We start from the raw sequence: 24515 nt of genomic DNA, 5'->3' as shown, positions 1-24515 counted from the left end.
GATATAATGTGTTTCATTTGGGAGGAACTTGCTCCACATCTTCCGGCAGTGAATCATCATCAAAATCATTGAATCGGGTCTCTATGTACTCTTCTCCTTCTCAGATCAGATCATCTAGAATGCTGTCACAAGGGTGTGACCTAGATTGAGTACCAAGTGACGTTTGCTAGCTACTGAATGAATAATGTTATCTATGTTAAAACAAAATCTCATAACAAAGTTGAAACAATCACAAAAAATATTATATAGTTATCGAAATAATTTTATAAATTAAAATTAACAATAATTTATCTTTCTCTATCTTTTATCATACTTTTGTATTACCGTCTTCTTTTCTTTTATTTTTTTCTCTATTTTCAATAATTGCATTTTTCGCATGCATAACATGTGACTGATGTCTAATCTATTGAAATTTAGGATAGTAAGCATCATGAGGTGGTGTTACATCAGGTTGCAAGACAGAATAATACTTCCAAACCACTACAGGCTAGGAGTGGAGACATCAGACATGTACATTGACTATATGTACCGGCACAAACAGAGAAGCTAAATTGGTAATGATCCTTTGATATTTTTATGGTAGAAATTTATGAAAGCTCACATCGATCATTATGTATGATACAACACGTAATATTCAGCTATGAAGATCGGATTCAAAGTTAGGATTCATAGGCAATAATTAAGCACATATCTGTATGGAATTAAAACACTGTATTGATCAGAAGGAGTTTAATTTAGAAAGGGTACTTTGTGGGGTCTTTAGCTCCTTCTGGAAAGGTTATGTTTTACATGCCTACAGGCACATGATCTGATCAATCAATGTCTATCATTCCAAAATAAGATGAACTAGGCAAAAAGCCTATGTTGCGGGTATACTATTGATATGCTTGAATTTACATAAAAACTACGTTATAGATATATTACATAGCAAAATAAGAGTGTATATTGTTTAGTTGTCCCAAAAATCTGGTGCCTTTGTCAGATTCCAAAAATGGTACAGATGCTAACCAAGTAGTTGTATATGTACATGGTGCAAAAAATGGTTAGGCTTGGCCAAAAAAGGTCTATGCTAGAAGTTAAGATTAACTATTTACAGCATATCTTCGGATGAGTATTCAAGTGATTCTATAGAGATGTCGTCCCTGCTATAGAAGAAAGTAACATAAGAGTGGTATATCTTAAATTATATGATTGATGTAAACATTACATGAGAAAGTAATAGTGCTCACCTTTTCGCTATTATTATAGACTAAGATTTGCAGATTTGGTTTGTTTATGAGTTGTACTTTAACTTAGCAAGGCTTGCTGATTTGTCTTTGCAGTTATGATCACAGAGCATCTTATCATTTCGTATGCGATAATGACATTAAAAGCACAAAGAACACACTAAAATCACATAATATCGCTTCTCAAATGCACAATATCAAGAAAACTTGATTTCAGAAAACAATCCCAAGTAGAGTGGAGCTTATCTAGAATATTTACAGCTATAAACAGTCCACAAAAGAACACAATATAAACAAAAGCTCTCTGTTTTATAAACAGTCCACAAAACAAAAATATATAAACAAAAGCTCTCTGTTTTATATGAAAAATCAACATGAAAGGCAGAAAATTGTTAAACCCAGAACACAAAAAGAACTTTCAAGCTCAAAAACCAATCTCCAATACAAAACACCCAGATCTTATACACACTGAATACAAAGAAACAGAAAATGCATACAAACTAGGGAAACAGAAATACTAAAAGCTAAGAAGAGCCTAAGAAGATTGAACAGAAACACAAAGAATGCAAACCATTGATAAGCATTAAAACATGAACAGAGAAAAACTATAAAGAAGAGCCTAGTCTGTGCTTGATTTCTTGATTTATATCAAATAGCATTACACCAATCATTTTGATCAACCTGTTGGAACTTAGAACATAATGAATTATCATTTAATTACATTCTTCACAGATTACATTTGTGTCTTTTAATCCCTTTCCAAAACCCTATACTATATCAGCTCAACAATAGAAACTCTTATAACAAATTTAAAGGCAACTAATTTGTATTAGTACATAAAGTGCGATCATTACTCTTAACTATAACAAATAGCACATCAGTTATCTTAAAACCATTATATTCAATGGTTGAATCATCTGGTCTTGCATTTTCTTTGCTCTAGAAGTCCATGGTATACGACATGCCCGAATATCCACCCTGTTTAACACCAATTCTCAGGCATAGATCCTCATGCATTATGTTTGGATCTCATCTTATTGAAGTGCTTTGATGCATTCTCTGTGAGTGAAATTGCAGGTGCAATGCCCTCGGATTTCGAGGCAGCTGAAACACAAATGGAGATTAGCATTGAGCAGGCCATAATCAAATAAATGATATGAAAACGAAATGAAATTCACATTTGCTTTGCATAATGTGTTTCAAACTATTATAGACAATTTAGATCCAGCTAAATTCTTAATTCGAACATCGTAATAAATAATTCACATTCAAACTAAATTCATGCAGCATTTATATGACGAATTTATGCTTCTAATTGAAAAGGCGAAGACCTTTTGTCGTGGAGACCTAACAAATTTCAATTACAGCAAACAATTGGAAATCAAAACCAAATTATAGCGAACTAATTATAGAAACAAAAAAGAGCGCAGCTCACCGGAAGTTGAATTGAATGGGTATTCCATGGCTGATAGTAGTGGGGATGAAAATCAGAAAGAAATTGAGTTCCGAGCTGAAGAGGAAACGAAGAAGAGAGGAGGGGCAACTGACTATAGTTCTTGGAGACAAAATACAATTTTGAGTGCAGATAAACAGGACTGGCAACTGAACTTTGCTTGAACTTCCTTGCAAACTTGTTGAATTTCTTCTGGAATTTCTGCTTCTGCCAGCCTCTTACTTCAATTTCCAGGTCATCATAGGTGACTTAGAATTATCAGAGTGAAATCAGCTGAATAAGTTTTCCACTTTTGCTTTTGGAATTTGTGGTTGTTAATTTAGTCTAGAAGAGACTTTCATCAGCTTTGATTCATTCTGGAATGTCTGTAGATTGATCAGTAAAAGAATTAGTACTATATCTAAATTGTGAAAGAAAAAAAAATTGTAAAAGACAGATTCAAGCAATAGCATTTTAGTTGATTACCTGCAGTAGCATACAGTGAGTTGTAATCCACTTTGTTGCAAAAGCTGAGCCAAAGCTCTGGAAAACAGCGCAAAAGGATTGTGATCTTTCTTGATCATTGTATAATCCAAAAATTGTTGATGTGATAAGGTTTTGAAAGCAGGCTGAAAATAATATGACCAAAAATTGTTGATGTGATAAGCTTCTGATGTTCAGGTGCTGCACTACCTGTTGACGTCATTCAGGTACTTTTATAGAATTGAACTCCATCATATTGGTAATGCATGGCTTACACGTTTCTGTATAAAAATAGAGAAAGCAAATCATGTAGACTCATTTGTAGTGAAATATGAAAAATGAATGATGGAAAAACATGCAAGGACTACAAACCTGCATAAGAGCTTGGATTTCCCTTCTCAGCCAACTTTGAAGCCAACAGTTTGGCTGAAGATCGAAGACTGTAGAAATACAGTTTGAATATGCTTTACATAACAGTTTAGATATTTAAACTGAAGATAAGTCTACTGCCCGTCATTCTTGGGGGCAGCAAAATGCCGATACTACTTCAGAAGGCACTTGATGCTTCTTCTCAGGGAACTTGGGGACGGCAAAAGTCCCTTGAGATTTCTAAAGGTGCTTGGGGGGAGGAAAGGCCTGCCAATACTTCTCAGGGCAGTTGGGGATGGCAAAAGTCTCCTGAGATTTCTAAAGGTGCTTGGGGGCAGCAAAAGCCTGCTGATGCTTCTTCTGAGGGAACTTGGGGACGGCAAAGGCCTGCTGAGATGTCTAAAGGTGCTTGGGGGGAGAAAAAGCCTGCTGATGCTTCTTCTCCGGGCACTTGGGGACGGCAAAAGTCTCTTGATATTTCTGAAGGCAGATGGGGGCTGCAAAAGCCTGATACGACTTCTCAAGGCTCTTGGGGACAGCAAATCTCAGGAGATGTCTCGAGGCTTTTAGGAATGTTTTATGTTCCAGAATGATCAATACCAATCTGTGAATTGACCTATCATTAGCTAGATATTTAAACTCCAGCACTGCAGTTAAACACAATATTTAGATATTCAAACAACATCAGTACTGTGATACATCAAAGATGTCATTTAAGAAACCTGATTGAAGAAAACAAAAGAAATTACATATGCAGTTAATAGTGATTACCAGGAAATACAATAAGAACAAACAGAATCCATAATTTATATGCCAAGCAGCACAATACGTGGTTCAGTATAATAGCACTGTAATCTATACTTGTGAGGGCTTGATAAGACAAAGCTGCAGACATCAAAAAAATAAGTAACATAAGTAAGTTTTCTACAACATAACCGCAATATAAAATGAAAAAAGAGCAACTGAAGGATACCTATCCCCCGAATCCTGGTTAATGTAATGCTTTTGAAACGAACATCCATCATATCCATGTATAATCAAAAAATTATCCATCTGCAACCATCTACCAAAAGTCAAAAATCTGACTATGGATCTTGTAGAAATTGAAGATCTAGTATAAATTATGATAGAAATTAAGATTGTAAAAGTGAAGAAAGAAATTTATAAAGAAGTTTAATGAAAATTTAGGTAGAATGAGAAAATAGATATCAGTGATCTTGTGAAAACCTCAGAGGTCAATTTTCCAGGTTTGAACAAAATTTCAGCAATATGCTCATTAAATCATTGAACAGAAGATACCATCTATGAAAAGATGATATTGTACTGAAAGTGTTTTTTTATCAGAAAACAGAATGCTGAAGCATGCAAGTCTGCAAAATGATTTAAGTGCAAACCAAATGAAATGAAGCTCAACAATAACTGATGAAAGTGTATTTCATGAAATAACTTGAAAGGCAGTTCATCTATATACTTTTACAATATGACTGCTTTATAAATTTGAATCAAATCCATTGTTCTTCATGGTGTTCAAGTAAAATTAGTTTGCACTCTATGTCAATACTAAAACTTAAAAATCATAATCTGACATAAATGAAAAACACTCGAGTCTCACCAAGAAAGATAAAATGTCATGCTATAATCTTCAAATTATAGTACTAACAAAACCACATCTCCTAAAGAAAAAGGGGAGAAAAAAAAAAGATAAACTTTATTTTGATGGTTATACTATTTTGTTCTGTTGGTTTGGTTCATAAACTTTATTTGTCATGGCAAGAAAAGAAGAAAAGAAGAAAAGATGTGGAGAAAAGGTGAGTTCAGACTTTAACAAATACTAATCTGGACAAACTTCTAGATGAGTAACATTAGCTACAGTTTGCTTATAGCTTTTGGACCAACAGCAAGAAAAGAGAGCCAAACTTTGTAATCACATTGTCAACCCACATTGTAACCAAAGCGCAGGAACCGGAGAGAAGCAAAAAAAAAAAAACTTCTTAGAAAAACAGCACCTTTAATCTGGTAATACACAGAACAGTAGCTGCACCCACAACCACAACTGAAAACCCAGAAAATAACAATGAGCTCCAGAATTGAGAACAAAAGACTTAAAACAGCTAATAAATATATATATCTATCAGAACAATACCCTTTTACACTACTTTGAGATCGTAATGAAACCTTAGGCATCTCAATACTGATTCATCTCTCTACAAACAGTTGTAAAAGTTTGATGAAAGAGGAGTGGTGTATCAATTTTTAGATTTCTCTTGTCCAAACTGAGAAAAAAAATTTCACCAAGCATGAGTGAATTCTGACTGCCAAAAGAATTGTACAAACTGAATCATATTTTATATCCTAAACCAACTTTAGCATTGCAATTTGCTTTTCCCGAACTCTTCTTCCTTGTGTGTTAGAAGCAGATCAGTTTACTTATCTGTCCTAAACATGAAAAACACAAATGTCCAATTTACTTATGTCAAGAACAGTATTTTTCCTTAAAAAAATCCATGAGTATATTCGGAAATTTCATTTGAATCAAATTCAATCACCCAAGGAAATCCCCAATTCTGAAATTTACCTTCACCTCACCTTACAATCCTAACAAATTCACAGACTAAGACCCTCACCTTACAACCCTCTTCAGGTATATGCAAAAAATTCCTAACAAATTCAAGTTCAAATGCACTCTCAGCTTACAACCCCCTTCAGGTGTTCAGATAGCATTGGTAAATTTGAGTTATCAAATGAACCAAAAAGAAAGAACCAAAGAACCAAAGAACTGAACAAATGAAACATTGTTTACTAAAATCAAAAGAACAAATGAAATCATTTTTTACTAAAATCAAAAGAAAGTAGATTATCTGACTATATGAAACATTGAAGAACTCATGATGTTTATTATAGATGTCATGATACTTCGTGCTAATATTTACCATAGATGAAATCATTGTTTCAATAAAATCAAAAGAAAGTAGATTATGTTTCTTATAAACATCTAAAGAATATATAAGCATCTTGGAGGTCATTACAAAGTCAAAGGATATATAAACATCTTGTAGCGTAATCAATTTTATCAATGAAAGACTATCAAACAAAGAACACTTTACTAATCTCACACCTTAATATGATTAAATTTTTTTTATTTAGTACCGATACCCAAAAACAATAAACTGAGTAGTATCAAGTTTGAGTTCTTGATCAGGAAATGTATTTAAAAAGAACAGATGATTATGAAACAAAGTGGTAAATAGGAACCAAAATTTAATAGTCTTCATGATCAGTTTTTATTGATGGTTCTTTCTTTAGCGTCTCTTTCATTGTCTAGACAATAAAAGTTTTGTTTGTATTTTATTGTATCAAATTTTTCCTGGTAATTTATTTAGACAGGTTATAAAGCTAGATTCTTTCAGCTATAAAGGAGCCACAACAAATAGTACAAAATCAAAGCAGGTTTCAAATATGAGTAATCAAATCAAATGATCTTTAAACAACAAAAGGTGACAGACTTGGTGCCATCAACGTTGTAAATCAAGGCGTAGCTTTTCCCAAAGAAAAACAGATTGGTTTTGTGGTCTTCTGTTTTGTAGCTCAGTGCGTGGGCTTTTATAGAACTACATATATCAGAGAAAAGGAATCTGGCATCAATCGTTTTCAGAAGAACAGTAATATGGCTAAAATGAAACAAAATGACTTTGGGTATATGGAATTCTAGAGGTGAATCGTTTTCTTTTACAATCTACAGAAGCAAGAGACGCAGACTACCCAATAAAATAAGATCGCAATTATTGAAGATTCAACAAACTAATTTTCAACGAAGAAAAAGTAAAGGATAGTGATTGATGATGTTAACCTTCCTTGGATGAAGACTGATGCTGATGGAAGATTTTCAACAGTGTAAGAACTGATCTCAGTTTAGTTTAGGTAGAACCTTCCCGAAGACAGCCATAAGCCAATTTGGTCTATTATATATCGGTATGACAATCAAAGGCGAAAACTGATCTCATCTCCATCCAAACCAAAACTTAAACCCAAATCACCATCATTCACATGTTAATATACAAATACACAAAATTCAAACACAACTCAAAACCACAATCCGAGACAGCTGAAAAAAAAAAAAAAAAAAACCCTAAATCAAACACATACCTCTTCTTCTATTGAAACCTTCCTCAACCCAAACCGTCCTCCCTCCCCGAAAGTCGACCAAAATCTTCAATCTTTCCTCTTCTTTTTCGTACCCAGCGGTCAACGATCGAAATCGGAAATCCATAATTCAAAACCCCAAATTTTAAATCAAATCTAGCACACAAACTCTGTAAACCAAACCCTTCGTACTTGTTATCAGCCCAACTTTCGTGCCAGCCCAACCTTAGTATCTGGCAGCTTCACGGATGCAGTTGAAATTGTCAAACAATCAAGATCGATACCTGCGTTCGACGACTCTCTATTCGCAACAGTGTAGTTTAGCTTTCGCAACGAACTAAATTACGATACTTTGATCTTTTTATGGTAGAAAGCTCACATCGAATCATTTTGTATGATACAAGACGAATATGAAGATTGGATTCAAAGCTGGGATTCATATATAGGCAATAAGCACATATTGTATGGAATTAAAAACACAGAGTTGGTCAGAAAGATATTTAGCTTTCATAATCTTAACCCATAAACTATCAGCTCAGTAAGAATCTTCCAATTCAATTAAAGTGACTAATCTAATCGGTCTAATTCCCAAACCACCTTTCCATTTAGGTGTACAAGAAGACCAAGCAATGGAAGATGAATCCATGCATTAACTCATTCAAAAAAATATCAGCATATATATATATAATGCAAATCTTAGGTATTGTTTAGAGAAAATTGAATATTTCTATTCTTTAGAAGAACAATAGTGTTGAGTCAATTCTCCTCACAGGAAGGTCAACCATGACAACAATCCAACTGGTGTTAGAAGATGGACACGTGGTGGCATGTATTATACTAACTGTTGTGTTTAAGAAGTCTGTTAAAGTGAAAGAGTCGATTGGAACAGGTTTACAGGGCTTCGTTTGTATAGCGGACTGCAGTCAACGGCTTCCCCTGTAGTCGTCAACTCGTTCTTGACAGATCCGAGATTGCACCAAGGTAACTAAGTAGGGATTTAGATCAACTTGTCAGGTTCTTCCATTGTGATGCTTGATTACACGTATTTTTATACATATAATTGTATTTAAAACACTAGCAATAAATTAATCATCAAATCATTTATTATGTAATTAATCTATTTTTTTATTTATATTGTAGTAAATAAGCGGAGTTGTGGATTTCAAAAGAAATTGTGCGAAATTAGAGCGAAATGGAGTTTCTGACAAAAAGATGAAAAAATCAACAATAATCAATGTCAACGAGAATGTGGAACCTAATCACCAGAAAATAATGTGCGCAATTGTATGTTGATGGGAAGAAGATTATGAAGAAAAAAATAATAAAAGATATAGAAAGAGGAGGCAATTAAGCTTTGGTTTTATTAAGCTTTGGTTTAATTAAACTTTAGTTTAATATATTATGGAGGAGCTGCACGTGCTATCAATCATCAGCTACCATTCTTCTTTTTTCGCTTAAACCAATCTGATGGTGACACCTCACCATCACCTTATCTTTCTTCCTTCTCGCACAGCGCGCCATCCAGATTTTAATGAATATATTCTCTCTCTCGGCATATACAGACCACGACCCATTCCCTTTTATCTCACCCTACACAGCGCCGAACACCACCATACTCCATCCTCTTTTCTCTCGAACACCGAAACTCACCACCACCAACCCATTTTCTATATTTTCTTCACTATTCCACCAAAACGCTTCATCAATTCCACAGATTTCAAAAGGGAAGCCCAAGCATCAAGAACTTCAACACTATTAAATTTGGGTAAAAGTAGGGAGTCATAAATCAAGGCTAGCTATACTTGCTCTATAGCAATTTGTGGCTTGTTCTTGTTACTCCCTTACTTCTCTTCACTTTCTCCTCTTTAAATTATATATATTGATGTTAGTTTGGTGATGGGTAGTGAGTAGTTTTATTATTGGGGGCTAGGGTTGTGTACCCTGGTCCAAATTTTGTGTAAATGATGTTTATTTTAATGTAATGATGCAATTTTCATATGATAGATGTTTATATCTATTTTTGTTGGATTAAAATGCATATCTAGGAGCCTAGTCAACTCTAGGGTATGTATTTTGAGCATGTTTATGATGGAGTTAGAGGCTTGACCCCCTCTCATTCCTAAGCTAGAAACCTTCAATTTCGTATTCGAGGGGTTATAAGCATGGTGATTTACACTTGTTGCGTGATTGCACGGGCGAGTCACTTAGTAGTCTAATTCCTCGATCTCTAAGCCTCTTGATGTGAATTAAAGACTCTTGAACTGGCTCTAATTCATGTCAAGTGAGTTCCTACGACCCTTGAACCGGAGGTAAGAATACCATGAAATAGAATTTCGGTCATTGAGTCTTGAACCGCCTTGGATACGACTACCGCCAAAGTATGAAATTTGCATCTACATTAGATTAGCTTCCGACACATGAGATTTGGGTCAAGGAACCTCCCTAGCACCCGGCATTCTCATTCATATTGTTTACACTTTTATTAATTTCTTTGCAATTATATTAATTGCTTTACATTTCATTACTTTTTGTTAATTAAGTTCAATTCAACTCTCAATCATTGAATCCATCGACTCATTTGTATATTCGCCTTGAGGCTACAAGTTAGTGGCTGTGAATAGATTTGGTGTGAGCTAAGCAGAGTATTGCCAAGACTTGGTGCTTTGATTGTTTATAGTTTTTATTTTTATTTTTATTTTTTTGTGCTTTTAGTATCCTACCGCCAATTATCTTGGGTATGTCCAACACCTAATCCCCGAGGTACGATAAACTAAGGTTCAAATATTTTCTTTACTTGACACGATTCGTACGCCTGCGAGAGTATCTGCGAGAGTATATGCATCAAGTCGATGCTCTCTCTAGTTTTCTTCATGCATCTTTATCATGCTTAATTCAGGTCTTCTTATGAATGAGTAACTTTGTTTAGCTAGGAAACATTAGGCTGTGCCTTTTAGGTGTGACCAAATTGGGTTCTTTTTCACTTCTGTTTCGTCACTTCGTGTGCCAAAAACAAAAGTTCAAAAGTACTTGGATGTGCACTAGAATTCAATGATATGTGACCTTAATTCGAACCCAACATAAAAACTTTGCCCCCTTAGAGCAACTCCACCGGTCTCGTTTTGACCGGGCACTAGCAGGGATTGATGATGTGGTGACCGAGCTGAAGGAAAATTTTGCTTCCACCGGCCCAAGCTTGACCAGCCAAGTTTTGGCTTTGCATGACCAAGTCCAAAAAAAAGGGCAAGGCCATGACTATTTTTCCTGACCCAATTTGCCTAGCTGCCAGCTCGGCCCGAGTTCCACATGTGGGTGACATCCGCGTTAAATCGCCCAGAGAGAGACGCGAAGGAGGAGAGCGTGGAACACACGGACGACGCAGGAAGAGCCGCAACGCGTGTGCGGCAGTTTTTTGTCGCGTAGCGACATAGAGTGGGCCGGGGCAGCGACACGTGCACAGGAGCCGTTGGCTGAACAGAAATTTTGAAACCAACGGTCCTTTAATCTGGACCGTTGGTTTCAATTAATGTTGAGATCCGACGGTTTAGGAATTAATATGTATATATAGGGTTGTAACGGTAAGAAAAAAAATTGTCAAAAATTCTAAAAATTTATCTATAAATACCTACCATTTTTTTTATATCTCACACCCAAAAAATTATACTTCATAGTTACACCTTCCTCCTCTTCAATGAACAGTAAAAATCGATGAACAGTTTTGACTGGTCAAGAAAAAAAACGGGTGGAAACCCATGTCCAGTGGCAGTGAACAGTTACTTGGCTGGTCAACGCCTTGACTTTTCGACCTTGACATTTCTTGACTACGGGTGAACTTGCTCTTACAATTCCATCCAATCAAAGCCAAGCCAAACACAAGATAACAAGAATAGATACGTACAACGTACGTGATGATAATCATGATATCACCTTCTCCTTATCACACTCAGGGGAGCTCTCTTTGTGACTCGACGTGTCCCCAAAGACTAATTTGGGACCGAGTAAATACGCCAGCTAGCTAGGTCATGTTACCTTGGTGGGTACTATAGAACGATGGGATACCACAAGAAATCGGCACGAATCTAGGACTGTTTTAGTCCTAGATTTGATTTGATCGGATTTGAATGGATTGGACTATGGGAGTACCGGACCTCAAGTTTCTTGTCACGACTTAAAAACGGCATGCTTATTTCACACAGCCTTTCCAGTAAACTCGGAATGATCTAAAATGGCAACAAGCAAGGAAATGGCATTTTTCATTCGAAGCTAGCCTAGCTAAGACTATGCGGAATGGATCATCGAAACGAGCACAGGCAGAATATTCTGGGAAAAACCGAAAACCCCACCTACCAACTTTATAATATTTTGTTCTTTTAAGAATAGAAATATTCAATTTTCTCTGAACAATACCTAAGATTTGCATTATAAGCTGATATTTTTATGAATGAGTTAATGCATGGATCCATCTCCTATTGCTTGGTCTTCTGCTTGTACACCTAAATGGAAAGGTGGTTTGGGAATTAGACCGACTAGTCACTTTAATATATAAGGCAGCTTTAGCCAAATTGGGTTGGAAGATTCTTACTGAGTCTGATAATTTATGGGTTAAGATTATGAAAGCTAAGTATCTTAGGAAACACTCTTTCTTTTTAGCTAAGAAATCTGCTTCTTTTTCCACTGCTTGGAAATGCATTTTAGACTCTAGACTTTTGTTACAACAAGCTCTAGACTTTTGTTACAACAAGGTTTAAGATGGATTGTTGGCAATGGACAAGATGTTAATTTTTGGCTCTTTAACTGGTCATATCCCTTTTCTCTTTTTAATGTAGTTCCTGATCATTTGAAGTCTTCTATGAATTTAAATGATATCGTTGCTGATTTCATTGAACATAATTGCTGGAAACTTGACAGACTTCATGGTCTTTTACCCTATGATGTTATTAATGATATCTCTGCTCTGCCTCTTTCTCACTTTAATTTTAAGGATCATTTTGTTTGGGGACCTACTGGTCATGAAAACTTTACCATTAAATTGGCATATGCTTTGCTTACTGATAAATACCCTGCTCATTCAAGATCAAACCTCCTGAATAAAATGTGGAAGCTTCATCTACCTCTTGAGATCAAGGTTTTTGCTTGGCAACTAATTAGGGCACATCATAAAACTAGGGATACTATTTTCACCACCTCTTTTATTGACCGATCTTATCCTTTCGGTGCTTCTGATATGGAGTCTATCAACCATCTATTTTTCAATTGTAGTTTTTCAAAAGATGTTTGGACTAGCTTGGTCTAATATATCGTTTAATTTATATCGTTTAATTCATCTGATTGGAACTACTCCTTCTTGATTGGAACATATTGCTTCTAGTACTTCTTCCCAGTCAATAAGTTCGTTTGCTAAGGCTCTCTTCATTTGCTATCATATTTGGATCACTAGAGATAACCTTGTATTTAGAGCATCAGCAGTGGAGACTTAAATTTTGGACTCAAATTTGGGTCTAGTTTGGCTGGAATAGTGATATGAGTCCATCTGAATAATGTATAGAAAGACTTATAATTATTTTGTGCTACAGTGGTGCAGGACTCATTTTTTAGACTCATATTCTAGAGCTATATTTAGTATCAATTTTTTTTGTTTTTATTTTGTTCTTTATACATAGTATGAATAAAACTATATCAATTTTGTATCAAATGTTATTTTCTTTTGGTAACAAAAATGGTCAACAATAAAACTATATTGAAATAAACTGTTAACTTTATTTTTTTTTCGTTTAGCTTTGGTCAGAATGTTAAAAAAAAACATCATTTGGTTGAAACTTTATTAAATATTATACCAAAAGAACAGAAAAATTAAAAATATCAATGAAATTATGAACTTTGCAAGTTTGCATGAGTTTCAGCCAAGAAAAAAAAAATCATGCATGAATTAATTTATACGGTGGACCCAAACTTTAGGCTATACCCCAATTGTATTCTCACAACTGTCCAACGTGTAGGTCCCACAAATTTGGGTCCAATTCAGTTTGAGTCCTCTCTTGACTCAAATTTGAGCCGAGTTTTGGGTCTCCTGCTAAAATGAGTCCAAATTTTTCTGATCCATTGTAGCTGATTTCATCTGATTTTGGACCTAAATTTAACTTTTGGACTCAAATTTGAGTCCCCACTGCAGATGCTCTAATGTACTCATAAAGAGGCTATTCATGTTGCCTTTGCTACTGCAAACTTGTTTCTTGCCTACTCTGATATTGTTAAGCAATAAGCACATTGTCAGTAACCATGTCCCTACGGCTCATATCATTAGGTGGATCCCCACTTTTAATTTTGTCAAACTCAATTTTAATGGCTCTGTTAGAAATAGTAAACACTAAACAGGGTGCTGCAGGTTTTAACTTCCCTCTAGCCAGTTGTCTTGTCTATCCCTCTTAATGTCATTCATGCTTTTAACTTTGATTTTCATGGATTAGATTGTTGTCGGGGACATTCTTTGTAATTTCTTTTCTATATCCTTTTTGGCTTTTTCATTATCCAACAAAAACTAACTATACGTGGGGATCATCGTGATTAGTCATCGGGAGCTTCTTCTTCACGATAAACCCTCTTAAAATCCCTGCAAGCGTCCCACTTGAAACCCAAGCTCCTAAATTTCACACAAACACATCCACACGGTGGGAACAAAAGGCAGAAATGGCGTCGGAGCTTCAGAAAAATGCCGGAGCGGAAATTGCGACAGATCTGCCACCGCCGCCGGTGGAAAAGCCCAATATGGAACCTAATAGCTCTCTCAAACCCACCAAGAGGAAAGGTGGTAGTCTGTTGCCGGCGAAGAGAAGGTTAGTCAAGACCATGGCATTTCTTTCCGTTGTTCAATTCTTTAGCTCAATCTTCTGTGCCCCCGAACCCCGTTCAGCCCGTTCCACGCCACCCGAAATAATCCCACACGCCAAGATTTCCAAGCAGATTTTCCCAGAGCGGAGCCAGGATGAGGACTCCCAAAGTCCCAATGCGTACTTGACTTGACCGGCAGCCTCGCCTTCTCTGAAGCGTGAAGATTGTGATGATATTCCCTTTAGTTTTTATTTGCCTTTATCTGGGATATTGTACTAATTAAACCATCAAAACATGTCACTGCTTGTAGTTTTCATGAGTAATTAAGCAGCTTTCTATCTATCTATTACCATGTTTGGGATTTTTGGCTCTTTTCCATCAGAGAATATAAACACAACACCACCATAGATTTCTGTTTAACACGCCGGCATGTAGTGGTTCATGGTGAACCATTGATCATATATCTTAGCTAGCCAAAAGGGTGAACCGATCGATCATACGTACCCCACAAATCACTAAGCACGACACAAGGAGGAGATTTTGTTTTTCTCCTTTTCATTCATGTTTCAGCTAGCTATGATCAATGAGCAAACAAATCAACACAGCAACATTTCAACTCAGTAAAAAGGTGGATGCTGCCATCCAGTTCATGGGTGGGTTCAGATTGATCATATATCATAGCTATCCAAAAAGGATTAAATGATCGATCAATCAAACCCCACAAATCAATATGCACAGCACAAGATGGAGATTTTTACTTTTTACTTTTTCATTCAGCTTTCATCTAGCTATGTTCAATAAGCAAACAAATAAACGCAGCACATTTCAACACATTCTCTCTTGTTTCTTCTACGCCTCACTAGCTATAGGTCGTCGAACTCCACCGTCCGATGCTCGTACGTTATTTAACTGCCACCCAACAGAATCCCTAAATTCAAAGACGGAATATTGCAGCAGCAAAAGCGCCTCCGAATCTCCGATTCGGTGCCCAACGAAAACGAACCCACCCTCCAATGCTTCAACAGTCAAAATCCTCCCCGTGGTTCCGGTGCCACCAAGCCGGGCCCATCACGTGGTCTGTTATCATGTAAAGACAAGGGATCGGAAACCAAGTTGCTGATGCTTTTGCAAATTTTGGCCTTTCTTTGGTAGATTTGATTTGGTGGGATTTCCCTCCAGATTTTGTTTCATCATTATGTAATAGAGATTATTCAGGTCTTCCCAATTTTCGTTTTCGTTCGTTGGGGTTAGAGTTAGCTTCGATTTCTGTTTGCTTTTGTGGGGTAAGGTTTTACGTCCCCCTCTATGTGTTTCATTTTCTTTCTTTTCAAATAAAGGGGAGATGGAGAGCATTTTTTTTTTTTTTTTGACTTTGTCAAGGGGAACCCAAAAGCTTTCTAGGCCCAAGATAAACCCCTTCAGCGCATGTGAAATGCTCCAACTGTACATTGCAGCACAGTGCCTGGCCACTTTGACAGCTTCGGGGTTCGAACCTAGGTTGGGGAGCACACCCAACTAGGCAAGAACCACTAGGCCACTTGCAGTGGTTGGGAGATGGAGAGCATGCTCTTCTATCTTCAATCTTAATCAAAAAAAAAAAAAAGACAAGGGATCGGAGTTTGAATGGGGAGTTGGAGCCCCGTTTGTGCATGCTTTAGAAAATTAGAAAGTACAACATGCACTAACCAACACTAATACCCTAATGTTATTAAGTTGTTTGAATTACATTTATAACAATCTAGGTTTTCAAATTAAAAAAAAATCTAGGTTTTACTCGTTGTTTTTAACGTACCGTAAATCTCTATTTATATAATTCACCTAAAGTTAGAACGTTTGGAGCATAACTACATGGTCATTGATAAATAGAATATGTTTCATGATTGACCAATTACTTTGTCAGTGGGAAGAACTAAAAAGATGTTGCCAGCTTTCCCTCTCGCATGATGAGCAAATTTATTAGAAACCTGAGTTACCGACTATCATGAAACACAGTGAAGAAGTAGTTGAAGTCAATGAATGGACCTCAACGAGTAATATATCATAATCACTGAAATTTTTCTTCATGCGTTTCAAATCCATCATCACATTCTTAATTAATCTCAAGCTAGCTAAAAGAAATCTGCATTAAAAATTAAGTTCAAAATAGGATAGGTAAGAGGAGAAAATGACCCTAAACCCTAATGTACATTCGCCCAAAACCAAACAGAGATCGAAAAGAATGATAACAAATTTATTGGTTGGTAAATTATTATTTTGGTTTCACGATAGTTTTCGGGGTAGGGTTTTATGCGTTTGCTTAGTAGTAATTAAAAGCTTTTCTTCATGGATGATTATATAAGGGTTGGACACGGACTTTGGAGTGGTCGGTTGCTAGCTCGTTTGGGGATTTAGCAAGAAGCTTCTTGGTTATTAAGGTTCTGAAAGCAACTTGGAGATATTAATATTATTCTATTGCTTTAAAACAATTCCAAATTATAATCTAATTGGCATGGGGCTTCTAGAAGATGGGACATTGAGTTAAAAGTTAAAGAGAAATTCTTGCATAGGGGCTGCCACACCACGTGGCGGTGCGTCCCTCCAACCAGTATCAACATATATCAACACCGGGGACATAGTTACATGAAGGGCTGGTTGGGCTGTATATATCAACACCAGGGACGTAGTTACATGAAGAGCTGGTTAGGCTACAGCCCAACCTAAAACTCCTGCAATCTTTTGGATAGTATAAGTGTGCAAATTAATTAAGTCCCTAAACTTTTGTTCAGTTGGCAAAGTTACAAGTTTTTTATCTCTTTCTCAAGTTATGACTTGGGCTGTATATATCAACACCAGGGACATAATTACACACTTACATGAAGAGCTGGTTAGGCTACAGCCCAACCTAAAACTCTTGCAATCTTTTGGATAGTATAAGTGTGCAAATTAATTAAGTCCCTAAACTTTGGTTCAGTTGGAAAAGTTACAAGTTTTTTACTTTTTTATCTCTTTCTCAAGTTATGACTTGGGTTCGAGTCCCCTAATCGTTTTCTTTGTATCCTTCTCCCCTTTTTTTGCCTCATTTTTTTTTTTTTTTTTTTTTTTTAAAGGGAATGTGGATTTCATTGACGCATGCCAAGATGACCATTACATATCCTTCTGCTGCCTTCAACTAGACAGATCAAGAAGTTGTAGCAGAACTACTGTGATACATAGAGAGTAGCCCACCTATATTCGAACTAACCGCTCATTTAAAGTGAGCCTATAAACTATGGATAAATGGAACATGGAATATAGGCCCCAACCACATAGGGTTTTGAGGTTTCTAAAACAAGGGAACATAGTGTAATTAGACAAAAAGCTAAAAACATAGGGTTGGGCCAAGGGCCTAAACCCTAGCCCAAATAGCAATGAACTAGGGCAAAACCCTAGCCCAACAGTTCGCGGCCCAACAGGGGTAGTCCACCAAAGGGAAATTTGCTCCAGACCCGTCAAGTTGGTTCGGGCCAGTCCACCTTCCTTCACAACCCCGTCGTACGCCACCATTCGGCCAAGCTCCAGCCGATCCACATCGCCCGACCTGCATGTTCCCGACCCGCCTCACCACCGCCGCGACCAAGCCGCCCTCACTGACCTGCATCAGCACAGAACAAACCATCCCGACGATCGAAGTCATCCTGAGTTCACGCCGCCGCCGCGACCTGCATCAAACCAGAACAACCGATCCTGAGCCAAGCGTCGCAATCGCACGCCGCCAACGAATGGCACCACCGATCCAACAAAACCCAGCCGCGGGGATCGATAAACCCGACCGTACGCACGATCCACCCTTCAGCACCATCCCAGCCGAACTCCCTGACAAAAACCCGAGCAAAGCCCTTCAACAGCCCTATGGACCAGCCGCGGGAAATTTGCTCTTTTGTTACAACTTTACTATTAGTTTTTCTTATTAGTATTTCTTAAAAATTTATTCTCTTAAAGGCAAATCTTGTCTATTTTTCTTTGCTCTTTCCACATTTTATTCTCCCTTTTTTTCTTTAGTTACAATATTTTCTATTAGTCTTTCTTCTAAAATTTAGTTTCAAAATCTATTGAATTATTATCGACAAAGTAAAACAAAAAAAAAATCTTATAAGCAAGCCTTAAATTAACCCACCCCAAAGCTGTATCCTGGCTACGGCCCTGATCAACACTATACATGCAGCTTTTGCTTGGTTAATATGTCCCATTCCTATGTATACTGGCTACGTCCCTGATCAACACTATACATGCATGCAGCTTTTGCTTGGTTAATATGTCCCATTCCTATATGATTACTTTAACTTGGGCGACCGGACTATATGTAACCATGCATTTAACTTAGAATCCGTATATAACTTTTGACGCGAATAAGATTGATTTGCATGTGCTGAAGTGAAAGACTTGATCATAGCCAGAGGTCCAAAGTTCATCAATTTTCATCTTTGCTTAGACAACATTATTTGATTTGGATGGTATTGAGATTCATCAATTTCCTCAAGTCAGAAAGATTACTGGACCAAATGCAAAAATGTATAAAACTAAACACCAAATTAGTGTACCAAAGCAAAGCAGCAGGCACTGTATTCTCCTAATCCCAAGGGCCAAGGATTTTGACTTTAGAATATACCTACGTACACTCCGGGACGTTTTAATTTTTGGTTAAAATTCTCTAGCCTTGCCCAACATAACCGTTTGTATGGTTAATTTTTTGACATAAGCAAGACAACTAACTGATTGCGAAAAGATAGAAGTAACCACATCGATCATGGGCATAGAATGGGAGCAACAGCGTAACTATTGTAGCATAGGATGGTCAAGGAATTTACCGGAAGCTTCAATTTTTAGTAGATAGCTAGGATTATTTTTTATTTTTATTTTTAAATTAAATAAAGGATTAAGCGATATTAGCTCCTCCGCAACAGCCGATTTGGGGTGATTAGCACCCACCCACAATTTTGAAAGAAATGGGGTCATCGCAACCGGGAACCCACCGCCCGTCCCTCTATTTTATTTTATTAATAAAAGAAAAGAAAGAACAAGAAGAGAGAGGGGAACAAGAGCCAAAACCTCTCTTAGAACAAAATGAAATAAAGTACTCAAAGTGAGCACTGAGCTAAATTAGTTACACACTGATGAATATAAGAAGAGCATATATATGTGACCACGCAGCAACCACTTATATGGAACACACATATAGTGCCTCAGCAACCATGCAGCAAAAATCACCATAACCCAAGCCCACCTTTGCATCAAATCTATCAAGCACATTAGAATTAGCTAATACGAAAATTCGGTAAACCTTGCATATTGTGAACAAAGGCAGCCAAAGCACAAGGAGGGCAAGAGTCCCACCAATAATGCCCTTCATGATCCACCCCATAGTTAGCTAACTAATCAGCCACTTGATTCCCTAGTCTTCTCGATAAATATGTGAAAATCGAATCTGCATAGAGGAGAGAATGATACAACAATTAGCCCAATCAACACTTAGATGCCAAGGACTAAGCAATTTTTATTGGCAAAAAAGTGAATGCCTACCGCTAAATCAAACTCAATCCAGAGAGAAGTCCATTGATCATTTTCCTGATGTTATTGAAACTGCATGAATAATGGCTTGAAGCTCTGCTTCTAGGGCCGTAGCAATATCCATGGAACCAGCAAAACAACCCATACAATTGCCCAAGTGATCACGAAAAATACCTCCATAGCCTGCCAACCCTAGCTAGCGTCTCATGAGCAGCACCATATGTATTAACCTTTAATTGAAAAGCACAAGAAGCATGCCAATTCACTTCACGAATTTGTTGTGTTCCTGAGGGTCTACTGCTGATTCCAAGAGCACTAAAAATACAGAGCTCATCTACTGAGTTACGCATAATTCCAAAACCCCAAAAATCAACCTCTCGAATTTGCTGCTTGATAGAGTGAATCAAATAATCAGCAGCTAAGCGACGCTCATTAAAACGAATAAAATTTCTAGCATCCCATAAAGAGTAGAAGCTAGCTCTCATCATTCCCCACCATAGCAATTGCAATTGAGTACCAAAACCATGTTGTAGTGATAGCTAGGATTATGAAAGCAACATGTACATATGGAAGGATATAATCGATTTGTTTAATTGTTAATACACCATCAACATGAAATTAGGTCAAGGAAACATTGTGGTTTGTGGACTAAAGGACATGGGATGTACGTTGACCTCCCACACAGTCGCACATGATTGCGAAGAATTTTAAATTTGGTTTCTGGGAGTAAAGTTTGATAGTGTTATGCATTAACAAACAAACGACATCAAACATCATTACCCTAGTTGTCATGTCGTTGATCAACATCAACTATAGGGTTTGGCATGCAAGAGATTCCACTATTCCTTAATTATGGTTTGTGTTCATTAATTAGTTAAGATATATGGGTGTGTATTATGTGAGAATAATACATCATACATAATAAACCATCTAATTAATGTTTCATGCATGAAAAACCATATAATTACCAATCAGTTTCCTTTATGCATGGTCCAAGCGTTAATGAACGATGTTATTGCTTGGTTAAGTTGTTAACCTTATCGTTTGGCTTGAGGTTGAGGTTTAATATTCCTTCATCTTGGTTTTACTTTGTGTACATTATTACTTCCTAGTTAGATGAGTGATTCGTTTTTATTATCTGAATTTATCCTCTTCCACACATTGTTAAAGGTAAATCTGGAACTTCTGCAAATGATAATTCAAAGTGCTGTAAAATAGGTCAAACCGAAGAGAGTTGGGCACATACTAGTTGCATTGAGGAATTATCAAAAACTGAAAAACATATACAGTGACTAGATCCGAAGAAGCAAACTAAAAGATTATTTAATGAAAATTTTATAATACTAATCAGAAATAAAACCCCTCATCTTCTACCCTCTTCACCGTCCTTTTCCGCACGCTCGCCGGAATTTCGACGGCCGGACGTGAAGAGCCGACGGAATCCGACATCGGAACAGGTGAGCTTCCTGAATCCATGTTTCCCCAACTCCAGGTTCTGATGTGGCATTCCGATGGACTGGAATTAGGAACCCCATTCCGGCAAGGCCGGGAAAAAGAAAAGGGTGGTGACGAAGGGAGAAGAGGCGGAGTTTTCCGAGAAGGCTACAAATTTAAGAAACTTTGGTTCACCGGTCATCGGTCACCGGCCGACAGGCCAAAATTACAGGAGTCCGGTCACTTCTTACTAACCATGATGTATGGCCAACTGTTCATCAAGGTTTGGGAATATCTGGTTCTGGTCACATTCTTTGGCATTTGGGATTTGAAAGAGAGATTTGATTAGCTTCTTTAATGCAAAAGAAACCAGAGGCCGCGAAATTCAGAATCGAATGGAACACCATGGTCTTCACCAGCATTCACACTGCCTTTCTTGGGCTTGACCCAATTAACCTCCTTCTTAAGTTTGTCCACCACCTGTGGCACTGTCTTGGGCTTCGCGGACACCTGTGGGACAACTTCCGCACCTTTAGGGTTCTGAAGCTTCGACACCATCTCACCCTTTGCTTCTTCTGACTAGTACTCTTGCTCTGTGTGACAGTTGAGCAAGTCCACCCGTTGAGATTGACCGGTCAAGACTATTTACTGCTTTTTTGCCTTGTATTTCCACTATTGAGCTTGACCAGTCAGATACTGTTTACAAAATGTCACGACTAGTCAAGTTTTTAGTCGAGTTCTTGACTAAAAACTTGACTAGTCGTGACATTTTGTGAACAGTATCTGACTGGTCAAGCTCAATAGTGGAAATACAAGGCAAAAAAGCAGTGAATAGTCTTGACAAGTCAAGCTCAACGGGTGTACTTGCTTATATGGGTTTCAAAGGTTACCCAGATGGGGGATTTTTAAAGAGGCTTTTTGTAATTGTGAATGGTGCATTATAACAGAGAAGAAAGAGAAATTACCCAATTAGAGACGAGCTTGGAGAGCAAGCACATCTAGACCACAGACACATAAGGACACGTCTACCGATCTGCGGTGATTGAAATGAACCAAAGTTCATTTTACATTTTATCACGCATAAGCCAGTTGAGTTTTAGCTGTGATGGATAGCTACATTCTCTTTCCCTTTTCCTCTATTTATTGATTTCTTCTAGCTTTTTTCGACAACAATTGGAGAAAGGTTCAAGCTTCAATTTAAGAATTCCATTCAAAAAAAAATTCCAAGAAAGAATTTCTAGATCCCAATACGACTTATTTATTACTAGTGGTTTTCTTTTCAATTCGTACTTGATTTTTCATTTTTGAATTCCCTTCCTTTCTTTTAATATTTTCTACAAGATAACAATTTTCACCTTTGAATTTGGTTCATAATTGAAGTTCAAAGAGTGCATCACCTTTGGGCCGTGTTTGTTAGGGGGGATTGTGTTACCCCGGCTTAATTTCTTTTAGAGTCCTCCACTCTTCAAGCCAGGTTATGCTATAGAGTTCCTTGACCCATGTTTGGTGCCAGCGGGATTAAATATAGAACCAACCTGCAAAACCTTCAACACCAGCAAAGCTCCAAAACCAGCAAAGCTTCAACACCACCAACCTGCAAAACCTTCAACACCCAGACACAAACCCCATTGCATTGTATTCTATACACTCTCTCTTCTCTCTCTGTCAATGCAAACAACAAAAATAATTGCCAGAAGAAAACACACAAAGCACTTGAGCACACACCTTCCAACCTTTTGCTTTTAATTGCTCTCTTTTCTTTTCGAACCCACCTTTTGCTTCTCTTTTCTTTTCAAGAACCCACCTTTTGCTTTTAATTGCTCTCTTTTCTTTTTTTCCTTTCCTGAAAATCGCGCTCTCTTTTTCTTCTCTTTACACCCAACACTGCACCAGAGTGAGTGGTATTATGGGTCTGAGATGGCCGTACTGAAAATGGCTCTGCCCAGCAACAATGCCAGTACCCAAAAGCAGCAGAAGCTGAAGCAGGAAGAAGAAGACCAATTAGTGAAGCCAATGTTTCATGACTTTCTGGGTATGAAGCCTTCAACACCAGCAAAGCTCCAAAATCAGCAAAGCTTCAACACCACCAACCTGCGAAACCAGCATAGCTCCGAACGGTGACCTCATCAGAAGGGAAGAGTAGATCGAGTGAGAGTGGCTTCCACAATCCCATGGTTTTTGGTGGGTTTGTGGTAGACGGTGTCGGGGTGGTTTTTGGGACTGTGGAGTCTCATTAAAAAGAGTCCCCTTGCTGCCAAACATGGGATAACTGGGATTGGACTAGATAAGAATGTCCAATCCAGTCCAATCCCGTGTAACAAACACCACCTTGTAGTTTTGAGCTGTTTTGACCAGTAGTTCTAGATGTCATGCAAACTTTGTTAACCGGGGGAAACTTCTAGCTAAGCATATGGACCCTAGATAGTGACTAATTACCAAGATCCTTAATTACATGCATATGGCAATGTGTAAACTTGATCGCCATTCTCTTCAAAGTGGTGATCAGGTTGGGTTCAAAAGTAAGCTGAACACGCGGAGGAGATAACGCTACTAGGAATAACCACAAGCTTTTGAAGCTGGATATATGTCGAGATAGTGGAAAAACGTAAATCATACTATTGCTCTTTTGGTAGTCCGCTTGGTCATCCCTTTTTATTTGGGTGCAAGAGTATTGCCTCATTGACTCACGTTTTCGTTGCTCAAGATTATAATGGGCAAGGACAAAAGAAATTGAAGCCCTGGACTTTATGGCCGATCGCGAACTTACACTTGCAGCCTTCTTTGTTGACGAAATAAACATCGATACTTCTCAACGAACATAAAATCGATGTGATCAACATTGAAAAGAGAGGCCGCAAAAAGCAACTCTGCCTTTTTCAATATGTAGCGTATATTCATTCAATCAGGAATCATATGCATGCATGATAGATATCCTCGACTTGATATCATTATTATCAATATGTTTCATTTGAGAGGAACTTGCCCTTCGTCTTCCGGCAGCGAATCACCATCAAAATCATTCATTTGAGTCTCCAAATACTCTTTCTCCTTCTCAGGTCAGATCATAGAGTGCTTATTTTCACAAG

At 37.4% G+C, this 24515-nt stretch overlaps 1 protein-coding gene and 1 long non-coding RNA gene across 2 annotated transcripts; one reads left to right on the top strand and one right to left on the bottom strand.

The window, feature by feature from the left end:
- Positions 1-3674: 3674 nt before the first annotated feature.
- On the top strand, positions 3675-4103 carry LOC133737871 (uncharacterized). Its single transcript, XM_062165349.1, has one exon. It carries the CDS (start codon positions 3675-3677, stop codon positions 4101-4103), a length of 429 nt encoding a protein of 142 aa, XP_062021333.1.
- An 18734-nt stretch (positions 4104-22837) lies between these two features.
- Positions 22838-23762, bottom strand: LOC133740993 (uncharacterized). The gene is made up of 3 exons (XR_009861544.1): positions 23521-23762; positions 23017-23406; positions 22838-22973 (listed from the first exon to the last, which is right to left on the bottom strand). It is a non-coding gene; the product is annotated as an uncharacterized LOC133740993 (long non-coding RNA).
- Between the last annotated feature and the right edge of the window lie 753 nt (positions 23763-24515).

Source organism: Rosa rugosa, chromosome 3 (assembly GCF_958449725.1).
Source record: "Rosa rugosa chromosome 3, drRosRugo1.1, whole genome shotgun sequence".
Lineage (NCBI taxonomy): Eukaryota > Viridiplantae > Streptophyta > Magnoliopsida > Rosales > Rosaceae > Rosa > Rosa rugosa.
Note: the sequence above shows the minus strand (reverse complement) of the source record. Positions and strands in the feature narration are given on the sequence as shown.

Excerpts from the sequence above, each read along its gene's own strand:
- LOC133737871 (XM_062165349.1), top strand. The coding sequence starts at position 3,675 with ATGCCGATACTACTTCAGAAGGCACTTGATGCTTCTTCTCAGGGAACT.